This window comes from Rhinolophus hipposideros (genome assembly GCF_964194185.1).
Source record: "Rhinolophus hipposideros genome assembly, chromosome: 23".
NCBI classification, from domain to species: domain Eukaryota; kingdom Metazoa; phylum Chordata; class Mammalia; order Chiroptera; family Rhinolophidae; genus Rhinolophus; species Rhinolophus hipposideros.
In genome coordinates, this window is record NC_138069.1 from 219361 (window position 1) to 238013 (window position 18653).

The 18653-nt window shown below is 44.1% G+C and overlaps 1 protein-coding gene across 5 annotated transcripts in view; it reads right to left on the reverse strand.

The window, feature by feature from the left end:
* The window catches only part of PGBD2 (piggyBac transposable element derived 2), a 43736-nt gene extending 27146 nt beyond the window's left edge, over nt 1-16590 (reverse strand). The window contains exons 1-2 of one of the 5 annotated variants that reach the window (XM_081035760.1): nt 16444-16585; nt 3286-4663 (exon numbers count right to left, since the gene is read on the reverse strand). Coding sequence is in view for 1 of the 5 variants with exons in the window: in XM_081035757.1 (XP_080891883.1) it covers nt 3626-3636 (11 nt within the window). In the remaining 4 variants the exon portion in view is untranslated. Of the gene's footprint in view, nt 1-3285; nt 4664-16375 lie in introns of those variants that run through there. The other 4 variants (XM_081035758.1, XM_081035759.1, XM_081035761.1 and 1 more) reach the window with 4 other exon arrangements.
* Nucleotides 16591-18653: the final 2063 nt, after the last annotated feature.

Genomic DNA, 18653 nt, shown 5'->3' on the forward strand with positions numbered 1-18653 from the left:
AAAACTCCTGCGAAAAACCTAAACTTTCATCTTGGGCTAATCCCAAAATTAAATGTCCTAGCTAAGTGATGGAGTGCTCCAGCAAAGAGGAAATATGCGAAGACTGGGAGAGGTAGCTGTAATCTCTTTTTTGTTTTTTTCAGTGTTTTTTGTTTGTTTAAGTTCATGGCATTCAAGGAAATCTCTGTCAAAAAAAACATTAGCTACACACAAACTATAGGAACGGAGACTTCAGTGATCACATATGACAAGATATAATGTTTGAAAAAAGTTTGGAAAAGTCTCAAAACAAATGGACTACTATAATTTTCAACAACAACAACAAAAAATAATAAGAAAGGAAAAAAAAGAAAAGCCTGAGGAAAAGTGAAAATCTAATCGTCAAAGTTACCACATTATAGAAAATGTCCAATTTTCAATGACAAAAACAACAACAAACAAACAAAAAACTTACAAGGCATAAAAATAAACAAGTATGGTGCATTCAAGGAAACAAAAGAAGTTCACAGAACCATGTCTGAGGAAGCCTAAACATCAGGTTCATTAGACAACCACTTTAAAATAGTTGTGTTGAGTATGCTCAAGAAACTAATAGGAAAAAAATGGACAAAGAACTGATAGAAACCGGAAAAAAACTATATGAAAAGTCTTAAATGAAAACTCACAAAAAGAGAACAGCAGAGTTCAGCAGGTAGAGAAAAGAACTGAATACAGAACTATTAAAGTTATCAACTCTGAAAAACAAAAAATTGAGGAAAAGTGAAAAGAGTCTAAAGCCTTGTGGGAGACGATCAAGTGGACCAACGTACACATTTTGGAAATCTCAGAGGGAAAGAGAACGAAAAGAGCACAAAGATTATTTGAGAAAATAATAGCCAAAAATTTCCCAAATTTCAGAGAAGATACATATCTACAAATCCAAGAAACTCAACAAACCTGAACTAGGAGAAACTCAAAAACACCCATTTAAAGACACATTATAATCAAACTATCAAAAGCCAAAGAAAGACTCTTGAAAGCAGGCAGAGAGAAGTAACTCAATACATACAAGGGATCTGCAATAACACCATGAGCCAATTTTTCATCAGAAACCTTGAGGCAAGAATGTAGTGTGATGCTATCTTTAAAGTTCTGAAAGAAAGAAAAAAAAATACTGCCAACCAAGATTTCTACATTAAGCAATACAGTTCTTCAAAAATGAGGGAGAAATTTAGACATTCCCAGACACACAGAAGTCGAAGGAATTCATTACCACTAGACCTACAATGTCAGATGTGCTCAAGAAAATCCTTCAAATTAAAATAAAAAGATGCTAGACAGTAACTCAAAGCCATACTGAAGAAAATATCAAGTTCACCAATAAAGGTAAATATACAAGCCAATATAAAAAAACACTGTAATTGTCATTTTGATTTACTTCTATTTTACTTGCCATATTTTGTCATGCATAATGCACAAATTTTTGCCCAAATTTGTGAGGGTAAAATAAGAATGCGAATTATACATGGGTAGTACTAATTCCATACCTATATAAATGTTATTAATTCTTTTATTTATGCTTAGGAGTCAAAAGTGTAAGTCTATAAATTAATAACTATATCTGTATGCAAAATAATACCCTGGAATATGATAATTGGTTTTGTTGAACTTACGACAAACTTGCAATGGTGAAGAGTTCTTGGCCTTCTACAATGCGTAAATATTGCAAATGTGTTACCGGCACATAAAATTTCTTGTACCTTTTATCTGTTCTTGTATTTTGTAATTATTTTCTAAAATTTGTACCATAATATGTTTTAAAATAAATGCAAAAATTCCTTTATAATACAAAAAACAAGTACATAAATGCAAACAAAAATTTGAAATAAAAGATATTTTCCCTGAAAGTTTGGGCCAAAAACATGGGTGCGGATTACACATGTGAGTACCTTATACATGGCAAAATACAGTATTCTTTATTCATTTTTATCAACTTTTTATTTCTATATGATTTAAAAAATAAAAGTATAAAATTATCAAATTTAAAATGTAATTTGTGACATCAGTAAATATAAAGAGGGCAGAACTTTGTAAGAGAAGTCTTATGTTTGCAACTGAAGTAAAGTTGGCATTAACTGAAATTAGTTACATTAGGATATTCTATGTAATCCCATGGTAACCCACAAAAAATATCTAAAGTATATTCATGAAAAGAAATAAAATCAAAACATGTCACTACAAAAAAAATCAACTAAATAGAAAATTAGGTAGTAATGGAGGAATTGAGAAAAAAAAAGCTATAAGAAAACAAATAGCAAAGTGATAAAAATGAGTCCTTATCAGTAATAATTTTACATGTAAATACATTGAATTATCCAACCAAAAGGCAGATCTGAGGGGTGCTATACGTAGATGGACAAGGCAGTGCCAGGCCCTCAACTCCCATGTAAATGCAAGTTAACAATCATATATGGACCAGAATGTCTTTGTGAGCACTCTGGGGACCACATGAGACAGCATATACCCAATCCAACAGAAAATCAACAAGGATTCCACTGAAAAGGGTGGAAAGTGGGGAAAGCTCATGGCACTGTGTGCACACGTGAGTCCTCGTGCTCAGCACAGTGAGGGTGGGCCATGGCTGGGGTAAACCTTCCCTCCGGGGCTCCTCCCTCAGAGTGCAAACAGGAGCAGACCATGTAGCCAACATCCTGGCGTGTCTGGGGGGTCTCCCGAGGGGCAAGTTTCTGTCTCATCATACTCCGAACACTGACAGGAATGGCCACGTAGTTCCAAAGTTACTGAAAATAAAGGCACGTACCAAAGCACTCTGGAGGTGTAGAGATTCTGCAGTCCTACAGGCAGACAGCAGGAACAGCAAGAGGTTATGAGCTCCCAAAAAGAACTAGGGCATGCACCTTATGCAAACTGAGGCAGTTAAAAGTACTCATGCCAAGTCCAGAGAAGAAACATCACAGAAAACACTAGAGGTCCCAAACTTCTAAGGGGTGATGCGTGCAGGTACTCCCCAGGACAAAGCCCACCCATAAAGACTGGGAGAGAAACTTGTTTTTACAAATGGCCAACTCTCAACAATCACAAAGCATACAAAGAAACAGAAGAAACAATCAAAGAAAACACACACAGAGATTGCGCATTTGGTTCCAGACCTCCGCAATAAACCAACTATCACAATACAGAAAATCACTAATTGTTTAATTTCCCAGTGTGTATAAAAGTTATTTACACTGTACTGTAGACTATCAGATGTGCAATAGCATTATGTCTAAAAAAAAAAGTACATACTTTAATTTAAAAACACTTCTTTGCTAAAAAAAAAAAAATGTTAACCATCTGAGCCTTCAGCGAGTCATAATCCTTCTGCTGTTGAGGAGGTCTTGCCTTAGCGGTGAAGGTTGCTGACTGATTAGAGCGGTGGTTGCTTAAGGTTGGGTAGCTGTGGAAATTTCAAATAAGACAATAATGAAATATGCCGCATCCATTGACTCTTCTTTTCATGAATGATTCCTCCCTAGCATGTGATGCTGCTTGACAGCATTTTACTCACAGTAGAACTTACTTCAAAATTGGAGTCAATCCTCTCAAACTCTGCTGCTGCTTTATACAACTATAAGATTGTAAATACCTTATTGTCATTTCAACAGTCTTCAGTAGATTTTCATCTCAAGAAACCGCCTTCTTTGCTCATCCATAAGAGGCAACTTTTCATCCGTTAAAGTTTTATCATGAGATTGTAGCAATTCAGTTACATCTTCAGGCTCCACTTCTAGTTCCAGTTCTCTTGCTATTTCCACCACATCTGCAGTTACTTCCTCCACTAAAGTTTCGAATCCCTCAAAGCCATCCATGAGAACTGGAATCAACTTCTTCCAAACTCCTGTTGATGCTGACATTTTGCCCTCTTGCCATGAATCAGAATGTTCTCAATGGCATCTAGAATCGTGACTTCTTTCCAGGAAGTCCTCAATTTACTTTGACCACATCCATCAGAGGAATCATATTTACGGCAGCGATAGCCTTGTAAAATGTAGTTCTTAAATAATAAGACTTGAAAGTCCAAATGACTCCTGGATCCGTGGGCTGCAGAATGGATGTTGTGTTCACAGGCATGGAAACAACATTCATTTCGTTGTCCATTGGGTGACCAAATGCATTGTCACTGAGCAGTAATATTTTTAAAAAGCATCTTTTCTAAGCAGTAGGTCTCAACAGTGGGCTTACAATATTCAGTAAACCATGTTGTAAACAGATGTGCTGCCATCCAGGCTTTGTGGTTCCATGTATAGAGCACAGGCAGAGCAGATTTAGCATAATTCTTAAGATCCCTTGGATTTTCAGAAAGATAAGCATTGGCTTCAACTTAAAGTCACCAGCTGCATTAGCCCCTAACAAGAGAGTCAGCCTGTCCTTTAAAGCCAGGCTTTAAAGCCAGGCACTGACTCTCCTCTCAAGCTATGAAAGTCTACATGGCATCTTCTTCCAACAGAAGGCTGTTTTGTCTATAGTGAAAATCTGTTGCTTAGTACAGCCACCTTCATTAATTGTCTTGCTAGATCTTCTAGATAATCTGCTGCAGCTTTCACATCAACACTTGCTGCTTCACCTTGCACTGTAGGGCAACTGTCCTGATTTCAATATTCTTGTGTCTCAGGGAATAGGGAGGCTGAGGACAAGGGGAGAGACAGGAATGGCTGGTCAGTGGAACAATCAGAGCACACAGTATCTATTAAGTTCACAGTCTTATACGGGTACAGTTCGTGGCACCCCAAAACAATTACAACAGTAACATCAAAGACCACTGATCACCACAACACATACAATAATAATGAAAAAGTTTGAAATATTGTGAGGATTACCAACATGTAACACAGAGATGTGAAGTGAGCAAATGCTGTTGGAAAAATGATGCTAATAGATATGCTCAATGCAGGATTGTCACAAACCTTCAATTTGTAAAAAATGCAAAATCTGTGAAGCACAGTAAAGCAAAGCACACTAAAACAGGGTATGCCTATAAAACTCCATAAATGGATCCTAAAAAAAGGCAGACTGAATTTCTTAATGAAGAATTTGAAACAACTTCTTTAAAATATTCAGTGAGCTAAAAGAGAACACAGACAACTAAACAAAATCAGAAAATATATGAACAAAGTGAGAACATCAACAAAAATAAACTATTAAGAAAAAAAAAACACACAGAAATTCTGGAACTAAAAAATACAATAACCGAGCAAGCATTACCCTGAAACCAGAGCCAAAAATACTATAAGAAAACTAGAGACGAATGCCCTTGATGAATATTGATACAAAAATCCTAAACAAAATACCAGCAAAGTGAACTCAATAGCACATAAAATACACCAAAATACAGTGGAATTTATTTCTGGAATGCAAGTATAGTTCAGCATACAAAAAACTAACCAATGTAATATATCACATAAACAGAATGAAAGACAAAACCATATGTTCCTATCAATTGCTGCAGAAAAAAGCATTTAACAAGATTCAACACTCTTTCATGATAAATAAATTAGGAATAAAAGGCCACCTTAAAATAATAAAGGTTAGATATGTAAAAAGTCACAGCTAACATATGCAATAGTAAAAGGCAGAAAGCTTTCCTTATAAGATCAGGATCAAGGCAAGGATGTCCCCTCTGGCCATTATGTTCAACAGAGTACTGGAAGTCCTGGCCAAAAAATTAGGCAAGAGAAAGAAATAAAAAACACCTAAATTGGAAAGAAAGAAGTAGAATTACCTCCATTTGCAGATGACATCATCTTATATATAGAAATCCCTGGACTCAAGAAAAAAAAAAACCTGTTAAACAAATTCAGGAGGCGGACGGGTGGCTCACTTGGTTAGAGAGCGTGCTCTGGTCCATGTTCCCACATGGGCCAGTGAGCTGTGCACTCTGCAACTAGAGTGAGGTCAATGAACTGCCGCTCAGCTCCCGCGTGGCTCTCAACCCGGGAGTGTGGGCTCTCAACCACATGGTTGCCAGTTCGACTCCTGCAGGGGATGGTGGGCAGCGCCCCCTGCAACTAAGATCAAAAACGGCACCTTGAGCTGAGCTGCCGCTGAGCTCCCGGATGGCTCAGTTGATTGGAGTGCACCCTCTCAACCACAAGGTTGCCGGTTCAACTCCCGCAAGGGATGGTGGGCTGTGCCCCCTGCAACTAACAACAGCGACTGGACCTGGAGCTGAGCTGCGCCCTCCACAACTAAGATTGAAAGGACAATAACTTGACTTGGATGGAGTTGAAGAGTCCTGGGAAAAACACAGTACTGTTCCCTAATAAAAAGTCCTGGAAACACACACACACACACACACACACACAGTGTTCCCCTGGAAACACACACTGTTCCCCAATAAAGTCCTGTTCCCCTTCCCCAATAAAATCTTTTTTAAAAAAAATAAATTCAACAGGGTTGTAGAAATCAAACTCTACACACAAAAATCAGCTGCATTTCTATACACTGACAATGAACAATCTGAAGTGGAAATTAAAACAATAGAGTGACATCAGCATCATGGTGGACTAAAACAATCCCTTTGTCCCCTGACATCTACAACCAGTGGGACATCTACAACCCAACAGAGGTTCCTCTACTCGACACACTCAACACCCGAGAGAGTCACACATGTGTAGGTAGACTGGAATGAACAGGAGTGGAAGGGAAGAGTGACAGGAATGATGCCCATGACACTAGTTCCTCGACTGCTGTGGCTGAGCGCACAGCCCCAGCACAGCAGCAGCAGAGGACACGGGGTCACAACTCTAGCCCCTACACCACAGCCACGGTGAAGAAGAAAAAAAAAAGGCAGCAGCACGTCTGTGCCTCAGACTATGGCTCCCTCCCCAGCTGCAGCAATGCTCACACCACCAGACTGCCTGATAGCAACAGCAGACACAGCACAAGCAACGCTGGCCTTCCAGCCACAGCAATGCCTGGGCCCAGCCGCAGGAAAACAGGCAGCAGTGGTGGCAGAGCTCAGGAACCCAGCTACTCTCCTACCTGCCTTATACCCACACCATGGTGGCAGTGCTCCAAGATCCATGCAACCCAGACACAAATTAGCGAAGTCCAGGACCAGATGGCTTCACTGGTGAATTCTACCAAACATTCAAAGATTTAATACCTATCCTCCTCAAACTCTTCCAAAAAACTAAAGAAAACAAATACTTCCTAACTCATTTTATGAAGGCAACATTACCCTGATACCAAAACCTGGCAAGGACAACACAAAAAAAGAAAATTACAGACAAATATCTCTAATGAACACAGATGCAAAAATCCTCAACAAAATATTAGCAAACTGAATACAATATTATATTAAAAAGATAATACATCACGATCAAGTGGGGTTCGGCATATGCAAACCAATCAATATGATACACCACATAAACAAAATGAAGGACAAAAATTGTATGAACATCATCTTAATAGATGCAGAAAAAGTATTTGACAAGATAAAACATTCATTTAACATTAAGACGCTCAATATGACGGGTATAGAAGAAGAGTACCTCAACAAATTTATATGCCAAACCCTCAGCTAATATCATACTCAGTGGAGAAAAACTGGAAGCCTTTCCTCTCACATCAGGAACAAGACCAGGACGCTTACTCTTGCCAGTGTTGTTCGGCATCATACTGCAAGTTCTAGTCGCGGCAATTAGACAAGAAATAAAGGGCATCGTACATGGACAATTAAGTTCACGAACTCATCCTAGAAAAAGTGCTCCATACCCCTTTGCTGAATATCACTACGGTCACCTTTGAAGTCCTCCCCTTGGGAAGCTGTGCACTGACACCAGCGCCTAGTCCCCCCGTCAAAGCAATTTTGGAACTCTTTTTCTGGAATGGCCATCAGAGATGTCATTGTATTACCCTTGATGTCCTGAATGTCATCAAAATGTCTTCCTTTCAATATTTCCTTTATCTTTGGGTAAAGAAGGAAGTGATTGGGGGCCAGATCAGGTGAGTAGGGAGGATGTTCCAATACAGTTATTTGTTTACTGGCTAAAAACTCCCTCACAGACAGTGCCCTGTGAGCTGGTGCAGTGTCGTGACGCAAGAGCCATGAATTGTTGGTGAAAAGTTCAGGTCATTTTCATCTTTTTCACGCAGCCTTTTTCAGCACTTCCAAATAGTAAACTTGGTTAACTGTTTGTCTGGGTGGTACAAATTCATAACGAATAATCCATCTGATGTCAAAAAAAGGTTAGCAACATTTTTGCAACACGTTCACGAACTTAATTGTGATACTTGTATATACACAATGGAATACTACTATGCCATAAGAAAAGATGAAATATTGGGGTGCCCGGTTAGCTCAGTTGGTTAGAGCATGGTGCTGGTAGCACCAAGGTTGCCGGTTCGATCCCCGCATGGGCTACTGTGGGCTGCACCCTCCTTTAAAAAATAAATAAAAGTTTTTTAAAAAAAGATGAAATATTGCCATTTATGACAACATGGATGGACCCTGTATTATGTTAAGTGTATTACATAAGGGTATTATGTTAAGTGAAGTCAGATGGAAAAGGACGAAAACCTTATGTCTTAATATGTGGAGTATTTTTTTAAAAAGTAACAAATGAACAAACAAAACAGAAACAAACTTATACAGACAACAGATTGGTGGTTACCAGAAAGGAATAAAGTGGCAGGGGAGGGCAAAATGGGGAACCAGGATGAAATTTATTGTGACGAATAGAAACTAGACTTTTGTTGGTGAGAACAGTATATGTATCAAATTATAATGTACACCCAAAACGTTAACGTTAACATATGTTACCTCAATTTAAAAAAAAGAAATAAAACTCCATTTACTACAGCATTGAAAAGAATAAAATATTTAAGAATCCCAACCAAGGAGGTGAAAGAGTTGTACACTGAAAACTACAAAACATTAATGAAAGCAATTGTTAAAAAACAAAAAAAGGAAAGACATGTTCATGGACTAGGAAACATAATATCCCTAATACAGCCACACCACCCAAAGCGATCCACATAGTCAATGCAATGTCCATCAAATCCCAATGGCATTCTTCACAGAAATAGAAAAAAATCCACCCTAAAACTCATATGGAATATCAAAAGACTCCAAATAGCCAAAACAATTTTGAAAAAGAAGAATAAAGTTCGAAGACTCACACTTCCTCATTTCAACACATATTACAAAGCTACAGAAATCAAAACAGTGTGGTATTAGCATAAAGGCAGACACACAGACCAATGCATTAGAACAGAGAGCCAGAAATAAACCTTTATGTATATAGTCAGGTAGTCTTCCAAAAGCATGCCAAGACCACCCAATACAAATAGGACAGTCTCTTTAACAAATTGTGTTGGAAAAATTTGATATCCACAGGCAAAAGAATAAAGTTGGACCGTTGCTCCTTACTTTACACCAGATACAAAAATTAACTTAAAATGTATCAAAGACCTACATATAAACGTTAAAATTGTAACTCCTCGAAGAAATAGCACAGGGCAAAAGACTGATAACATTGGATGTGACAATGATTTATTGACTATGACACCAAAAGCACAGGGAACAAAAGCAAATATAGACAAAAGGGACTACAACAAACTTAAAAGTGCATCAAGGATACACAACAAAAAGGACAATTTATGGAACGGGAGAAAATGTTTGCAACTGATAAGAGTTAATATCTAGAATATATAAGTAACTCTTATAACCATACACACACACACACACAAAATAAACCACAAGTAACACAATTAAAAAATGGACAAAGAACGTGAACAGACATCGTTTCCCACAAAGAAGCCAAATGGCTAATAAGCCTGTACTGATGCTCAACATCATGAATCATTAGAGAAATCCAATGAGGCTGTGAGATACTGCCTCACACCCATGAAGGTGATAACTATCAGAAACACAAAAAATAAGAAATGTTGGCAACGATGTGAGGAAATTAAAACCCTTTGCACTGCTAATGAGAATGTAAAATGGTGCAACTACTATGTACAACAACCTGGAGATTCCTCAAAAATTAAAAATAGAATGACTGTATGATTCAGCAATCCCACCTCTGGTCATACAAACAAAAGAATTGAAAGCAGGGTCTCAAAGAGACACTCATGTTCATAGCAGCATGATTTACAATAGCCAAGAGACAGCAGCAACTCAAATGTCCACCGAAAGATGAATGAAGAAAACATGGTGAATACTTACAGTGGACCATTACTCAGCCTTAAAAACAAGGGAATCTTTTCATGTGCTACAACACAGATGAACTTTGAGGACATTATGCTAAATGAAATAAACCCGCCACAAGACAAATACTATATGATTTGGCTTATATACGGCACTTAAAGTATTTAAATTCATAGAAACAGAAAGTAGAATGGTGGTTACGAGAGGTGTGTTGAGGGGGAAATAGGGAGTCCGTATCGAATGGTTGTAGGGTTTTGGTTTTGCAAGATAACAAATTTCTGGAGATTGGTTGCACGACAATGTGAGTGTAACTAACACTCCTTAAAAATGGGTAAGATGGTCATGCCAAAGGAATGAAGGTGCTGCTTTTAGGAAAATTATCCTCAAAGTTCACCAACCTTGATGTGCTTCAGTCTGAAAAGCATCTCTACAAGTTGTCTTTGTTTATATTCCATTGAACTGTGATGATTCCAATGCCCCACCTTAACAGACTATGCAGTTTGTGGTTTTGCCTGACTCCTCTCAGCCTGCGTAAGATCATTGTCAAAGTCTGAAACACCCAAAGAGTTCTCAATACTGTATTAAAGTATTTATACTTCAACTTAGAAAAAAAAAAAAGTGGGTAAGATGGTGAATTTAATTTTGTGTTTTTTTTACAATGAAAGATAAAATATAAAACAGAAGCATTATCAGATCACTTCACAGGAAAAAAGTTTTAGCTCACCAAAAATACATAGTAACTTTAAACTTTATGCATCTAATAACATAATTTCAAAATAGAGTAAAAAATAACAGAATTATAGAAATTGACAAACCCACCATATAAGTGAGAAATGTCAACACACCTCTTTCTGTGAGGAACTATCAGCAGACACACTCCTGATAAGTGGTCCTGAGTAAACAGACAGGTGACGTCAGCAATGGCGGACCAGGTAATGCCCAGCTTGCAGATCCCACACAAACGTGATTTGGCAGCCAGCCACAGACAAAGTGTCTCTGTGGGAGCTTTGGGGTCCAGGCAGGAGGCTGCAAACCCGTGAACCCTGAGCTCAAAGACAGCTGCTTTGAAGAGGACAGCCTGCACCCTGGTGGGAAGCCCGCCACACGTGGTTCCACTGCAAAGTCAAAGTAGCCCGACTCCCTTAGGCTCAGCTGCAGGCCTGTATGGCCATGGTCCTGCAACCAGTCCCCTCTGCCAAGGGACCAAGGAAGAGCCACGCCATCGGTACCCACAGTAACAGGCCTGCCAGCCTTGAACCAGACTCTGGATCCTGAGGCAGCCGAGACCCTGCGCTAGCCCTGTTCCCCTAGGGACCCAGCAGCACCCAGGCCTGCCGACCTCGGCCAGCTGTGGTCCTGAAGCGACCTGACACATGGTTTCAGCACCACTGTGCCTTTCCAGGAACCAGTGGCAGGCCTGTGGCCCCGAGTCCTAACGGGGGACCCTGAAGCCGTCTGTGACCAGCTCCAGCCTGCTCGATGTGGTCCGGGAGGTGGACCCAGCCACCTGGGGGTCTGCCTCCAGAGAGCATCAACCACAGAGAGAGCGACTGCTACATCCCACCACATCTAAATTAAGTACTTGTCTGTTCACCAGAAGAAACTCATAAGAAGTTATCTGCCACAAATATGAGGGATTAGTATCTACGACATACCAAGAAATCCCCAGAACAATTAAGAAAAACACAAATAGCACAGCAGGACAATGGGCAGAAGTGTACCAGCAGGCAAATCTCAAAGGAAATACAAACATGAAAAGATGTTCAATCTCACTACTATTTGAGAAATGAAAATTAAAACCACAGGAGATATCATTTCACATATACCAGGTTGGCAACAATTTTAAAGGTCGTCATTACCTAGTGTCGGGGGGGGGGGGAATGAGGAACGCAAGAGGTCACAGTCAGGAAAGCAGCGTCTGCAGTGCATCTGCTGTCTGCCCCAGAAGGGCTTTCATTAGGCACCAGCACTGGGCCAGCCAGCCCCTTGGGGTGTGACAGGGCTGGAGGGGGGAGGCCGTCCTGGACACTGGGCTGGTTAGCAGCCAGCCTAGCTTCTACCCAGCATGACACCCAAAGTGTCTCCCTGTCCCCTCCGCTCCCCACCCGAGAACCAGCAGCCCTAGATGGACTGCTATGCCCATGCACCAGAGAACATAAGCCAGAGTACCCACTGCAGGGTCTCTCCACAGTGGCAAAAACTGGAGACAGCACAAATCACCACCAGGGAAAGGATACCGGGGATACACAGAAAGCTGAAGCACTTCAGCCACACACAGCCTGCAGGGATCTCAAGTTAAGACACACTGAGCAAACATCAGGGACGTGGTACACCGTTTCACTTTACAAGGACCGAAAGTTAAACAGCAATGGAAAAAACACACAAATGTAATGTGGACGTGCATACATGCACTGGTAAACTGCACCTAAAAGTGAGGGGCCTCAGGGCAGCGCTACCTATGAAGAGAAAAGATGCAATCAGGGCCAACACATGGGGCTCCCAGGTTTCAATAAGGCTCTAGTTCTTGAGTGCAATATTCAAAACTGTTCTGTTATGCTTTAAACTGTTCCTGTGCATTTTATGTATTTTGAATGCACACTCACAAAGGCACAGGAGACACCTGCACACACGAGAGCAAACATTATCAAGGTGACCCCTCAATGCCCCTGGAGATAGTTGCCTGCAGTGATGATGGAGTGGCAGGCAAAAGGCACGACTGTGCTTCCAGAACACACGTCTCTTGTACAAGCAGTCCTGTGAAGAAGCCCCTCAGATAATCCTATGAAATTGTTTACCTAGACTTCCTGCAGCCTGGCCAACCCATAGGCCAGCTTGTACACACCTCCTCTGAACTCCCATCCCTTAGCTCCACCTGACACTGCACATCATTTCCTCTACAGCTGTGAGGAGACTTCAGCACTCAACCAGGCCCCAAGTCCCAGACATCTTGGAAACCAGCACATCAAGGACCAGCACCTGTACAGGGCTCCCTTGGTACTCAGGCAGACTGGCTGCAGACGCCAGGTGTCTGAAGACTGGGGAAAGATCTGGTCCTTCAACTCCCCACCACCAACATGGTAAGAATGTGATGAGCTGTGTGACTACAGGAAGACCACTCACCCTCTCTGTGCCCTCAGCCCTTCACCTATAGAATAGGTCTTCACTGTTCCCAGTAGAACTGTTGAGAGTCAGGCAGTGTGAAGCACACACATTTCAGATGCACACCCCTACCCACAAGTCTCAAATTCAAAACACTGTGAAAACAAAACATTTTTTTCAAAATTTGGCAACAAACGATCTGAGGTTCTTTATAATCTCTAGCTCTTTTACTTACTTTAAATACCCATTTTGCTACAGAAATATATTTGATTAAGGGGTGCTTCAGTATGATTTCAATGAAATTCTAACATTCTGACTTTTTACCCACGTCTGGCCAGTTTTGGGTCAGGAAGTGTGACCTGTGTTACCATTTCACAGTGACTCTGATCCTCACCAGCTCATCACATCATCGTTTCCTCTGTTGTGCCCTGGGACGGCCCTGGGCCCCACATCCACATTCAGTGACCGCCCCCACCCAGTCATGCTGACATCAGCCCATCCTCTTGGCCTGCCGAGAACCTCCCCAGGTCACAATGTCACATCCCCAGAGTAAGGTTGAGGCCACTCACAGCCTGCTCCCCAGCCCCCACCTCGGCTCAGACCCGCCCCCATGCCCTGCAATGTCCCTCTCCAACTCCAGGCTTCCCCAGGGCAGCTTTCCCCTGATTACTGCCAGCTGATGTCCCACGTGCCCTGATGGCAGCACAGAGGTAGGATGTATTGCCCTTGTACCCACAGAAGCCAGCGTGATCCCTGGCACGCAGCAGACACCCAGTAAGTACTCACTAAACTGAGGAAGTCATGCTGCAGAGCCAATCGCCACCAGGCACCCTCCACGTCACCGTACAGCAAGTCCGCACCTCCATCCGCATGCTCTGCTTTCAGTGCTTCTCAGAACAGAACCAGGAACTCCTGCTATGTACTGACCCTGACCGACATACATTCCTAAAGGTTCTCTGGAACCCTGCACAGGACATGTCTGTCAATGAAGAGTCCATCAACGCAGTGGGCTCAACCAGGACAGAAGGTGTAGCTAGGCAGGAAGACCCACAGAAACCACTTCTCCCTCTCAGAGGTCCTCAGACTGTGCCCCAGACCCTGCCTCCCCTCCTGTATGGCCCCTGCATCCTTCTTGTCCTGCCTGACGAAACCAACAGGAGAATGGGCCACGAGTAAGCAGTGCCCCTCCAGGCTATGGAGACTCCCACTGGCAGTAATGTCCAGGAAGAGATTCTGGGGCAGCCACATTAAGTATCCCATCACTTCTTCATTCACTTGGCAAACAGAAGTGTCTCTTAGGTGCCAAGCCTGTATGTACAAAATTGCCACTATGACGGAGATACCAAGGAGAGGAGTTAAGAGAGACTAGGGCCTGCAAAAAGGGACTGAACCTACTCAGGGAGGTCACAGGACATATCCCTAGGGAAGGGGTGACTAGGCAGCCCTTCAGGAGCAGTAGGAATTCCCTGAGTAGGCAAAGGACAGACTCCCAGGCAGAGGGAACAGCAAATGAGGGACAAAGCAAAGCGAGTCAGACCAGAGTAGGGAACCTGAGGGAGAAAGGGCACATGAACAGATTGGACCAGCCATGCACGGACTTGTCTTTATCCTAAAACAAAGGGCATCAAAAATGATTACAGGCAGAGCATGACAACAATCAGGTTTGCATTTTATCAAGCTTATTCTGACTATGGTGCGGACAACTGAGTGAGGAGCCAAAGCAGGTGCAGGGAGACAGAAAAGCAGGATGACAGTGCCAATGGAGAAAGGAGAGGAAGGGCTGCACTGATGGGAGGCCTCTTGTGGTTCCAGCTGTGTGGCTGGGGTGGAGTGGTGCCACTCAGAGGCTGGGAGCACCAGAAGGGAACCAGACGTGGGTGACCTCCAGTGGCGTTTTACCCATATTGAGACGCAAATGCTTTTGAGATAGCCCAGAAAGCCAGCAGGAAGGTCACACACAGGCTCCGCAGCTCTGAGACAGAGAAATGGCCTTGGCTTGAGTCATAAATGAGTGTTTTCTGAGGATTTGTGGAATGTTCAAAGCCACAGGATCCCTGACACTACAAAAGACCACAGGGAAAGAAAAGACGGCCGAGGAGGGTGTCTTCAGAGCTATGAGGGCAGGTCAGCCTGAGCCACAGGAGGAGAACCAGGAGACTAGGGGCAGCCAGGGTGAGGTGGGTCAAAGCGCAGGGGCCTTCCTGTGCCAACCTGCCCAGAGGCCCAGCTGTATGTTAACTGGCCCTGGCCCCCAGGAAGAAAAGGCTCTTGGATTTGAGACCTGGCTCTCCCAGGACCACGCTGACGGGTCTTGGGGGGAAGGGACTTCCACTGTTCAAAATGTGGATTTTTCCAACGAGACACCACAACTAAATGTAAATAAATCCTGGCTTGGGTCCTACACCAAGAAAGGAAATGGCTGAGACAGACAAATCTGAGTAAAAGTTGTAGATGTTAGTTAGTGTTCTGGTTTTGCTAACTGCTCTGTAAGGTAAGATGTTAACGTTTGGGGAACCTATGTGAACAGAATGTGGGAATTCTTTGTATGGTTTTTTAACTTAAAATGATTTCAAAATTAATTTTCTTAAATACGACAGACCCTTTATAAAAGCAAATGCCTCCTGAGCCAGGTGCAAAACGGCTCCGGACAGGCCTTGGTGAGATATGGGCCCCCTCCCTTATTCTCGCCGCCTCAATGCCAAACGACGAAGAGGAAAAGTAGAGCACGCACACCCTCCGCAACCTCTGCAGCCCCGACGCAGGCGGAAGCGCAAACACCCTGCACCCAGCGCGTCCTCGCGCAGAGCCCCGCCTCCTCCGCCACGGCCCCGCCCACCGGCGTAGGCCCCGCCGCCCCGGCTCCAAATCCGCCCACAAGGCGCCCCGCCGCAGCCTGGCCCCCGCAACGGGTATGCGCACGCTCCGGCCCTCAGCCAATCCCGCCCCGCCCCGCAGCCGGAGCGCCCTCTTGCGGCCCTGGAGTTCGGCGCCCAGAAGCCCGTCGTTCCTGTCCCGGTCCCCTCCGCCCACAGTCTGAGCGTGGCAACGAGAGTCAACCCCTGGGGCGCCGTTGAGAAAACGTACCGCCAGGGCCCGCCGCTCCCGCACCCAAGGAGGGGCCCAGTGGGCGGTGCAAGGGGGGTGACGCGTACCTGCGCTGGCCGGGCCAGAGCCTCACGGCACTGCGCGGGACACGGCGGGCGACGCGGGGCCGGGAGCGTCGCGTCCGCGCCACGGCCGGCACGAGAGCGTTTGCTGCGCCTCCGCCCGCGCCCGGCGCCCCGCCACGGCCCCGCCCCCGCCCCCGGCCCCGCCCCCGGCCCCGCCCCCGGCCACGGCCCCGCCCCCGGCCACGGCCCCGCCCCCGGCCACGGCCCCGCCCCCGGCCACGGCCCCGCCTCCGGCCACGGCCCCGCCCCCGGCCACCGTGCAGACGCGTAGGCCTCTGCGGCGCCCGCAGAGAACGCGGAAGTGCCTGCGCGGCTCGGCCTGCTCCCAGGAGGTGCACGTCGCCGCTCTGGCGCGTTCCGCTCCCCCCGCTGCCCTGCGTGGCATGCTGGACACATTGCTCGCTTCTGCTCGCGAAGGCACAAAGGCTTTTTTTCTCTCCAGGACGGTGGTTCTCCACTGTCTCAGACAGTGGCTTCACCTGGGAAGCTGATAGATGTGCAAATGCGCAAATGCGGGGGCCATTACTCACCTACTGCATCACACTCCCAGCAGTCCAAGCCTTCCCCGCCCTCAGGCAATTGTGCAAACCAGGGTTCTAGAACCACTGCTCTCAACCTCCACACTCTGGATGTTTGCATCTAGATAATTCTTTGTTGTGGGGGTGCCTGTCCTGTTCTCTGTAGGTAGAGAATCACCAAATTAAATACAGGGCGCCCAGTTAAATGTGAATGTCACATGGACAATGGTGCTAACCTGATTCAAATTTAACCAGGAGTCATGTACTTAATTTGGTCAACCCTACTCAGGTGCATCTTTATTTGCCAAAGCTAGCAAGCTGATTGTAGGATATTGAGCACCCCTGGCCTGTACCTACTAAGTGCCAGCACACCACAGCCCTACAACCCTGACTAGGATAACTGAAACTGTCTCCAATGTCCCCCTCCAGCCTAGTCTACCCCAGCCCTCCCACCCGCCCACCCACACAGCTTGAGAATCACTGCTCTATAAGGAATAGAGAACAGTGGACTTCACAAAAAGGGTCCCTTGGCCTGGAAGTCTTTGTCCAAACACAGAAATCCTTGGGATGATACCGTTAAACATCCAAGAGTGCAAAATAGTGAAGGTCTTGCATTTGTTTCTCCATAAGGGTTTGTGGTCACTACTGTAAACAAAAGATTGTCTTTGCTGATTCAATGCCAACAGGAGTCCCCAATATGCATGCAGTGAAGGAGAGACAGACTCTACTCAGTGCAAACAGCTCCATCGTGAAACAGCAGACCTGTCAGGCAGCTCCATTACAGCTCTGTTCTGGTCTGCTGAGACAGCAGCCCAGAAAAAAGCAGTCTTCAATGGAAACAGAGTGTACTTCAAGGAGACTGCAGGGAAGCTGATTTATTCAGTGAAGAGTTCCTGCCCCCCTCCCATTGGTTTATTCTCAGGCAAATGAAGATTCCAAATCTTCACATTGTGATTGGTCAAAAAAGCACTGTCTTGATTGGTTAGAATGAAGTTCTGATGCTTCAGTGAAAATACAAATGACGATAGCTGTGTATCTCTGATTGGACAGGGAAAGTTTAAGTCCTATTGGTTGAATTTCGATTCTAGGAGCTCCTTCATAAGGGCTGACTCATGCAGTAGGAGCACCGTACAGGAGGCTAGAAACCCAGTCTGTGGCTTTTCCCTGAAATGCAGTGTGTGTGAGGGACCTCTGTAAATAATGGCTGCTAGATTCTGGTTATGAATTTGAGCCAAATTAACCATGAGGAGTCCTTTTTGTAAGGTATATTCTTATCAGGGTCAACATTGTAAAGTGTGATTGAAAACATCTGGGTCAAAAAAATAAGTCATCAAGCCCATTTGTGAGATTATGGAGCTAAGGACACACTCAAGTTTTCATTGTTCATTCCACATGTCTACATGGAGGCCCTGGGCACCAGATACAACAGAAAACAAAAAATTCTTTTTCTCATGGGACTCAGTTTCTAATAGGGAAGGCACCCAGGAAACAGAGTATGTAATGTCTCAAATTGTGATAGGTGCAGTGAGGGAAAATAAAGCAAGTTAAGAGGTCAGAAGATGAGCCCTGATAGGGTGGGGTGCTATTATAGGTAAGGCGGGGGCAATGTTTCCTGGCTGCTTTGTTCCCCAGACCCTGTGTCTCTTTCATTCATTTATTCAATAAGTGTCTAAT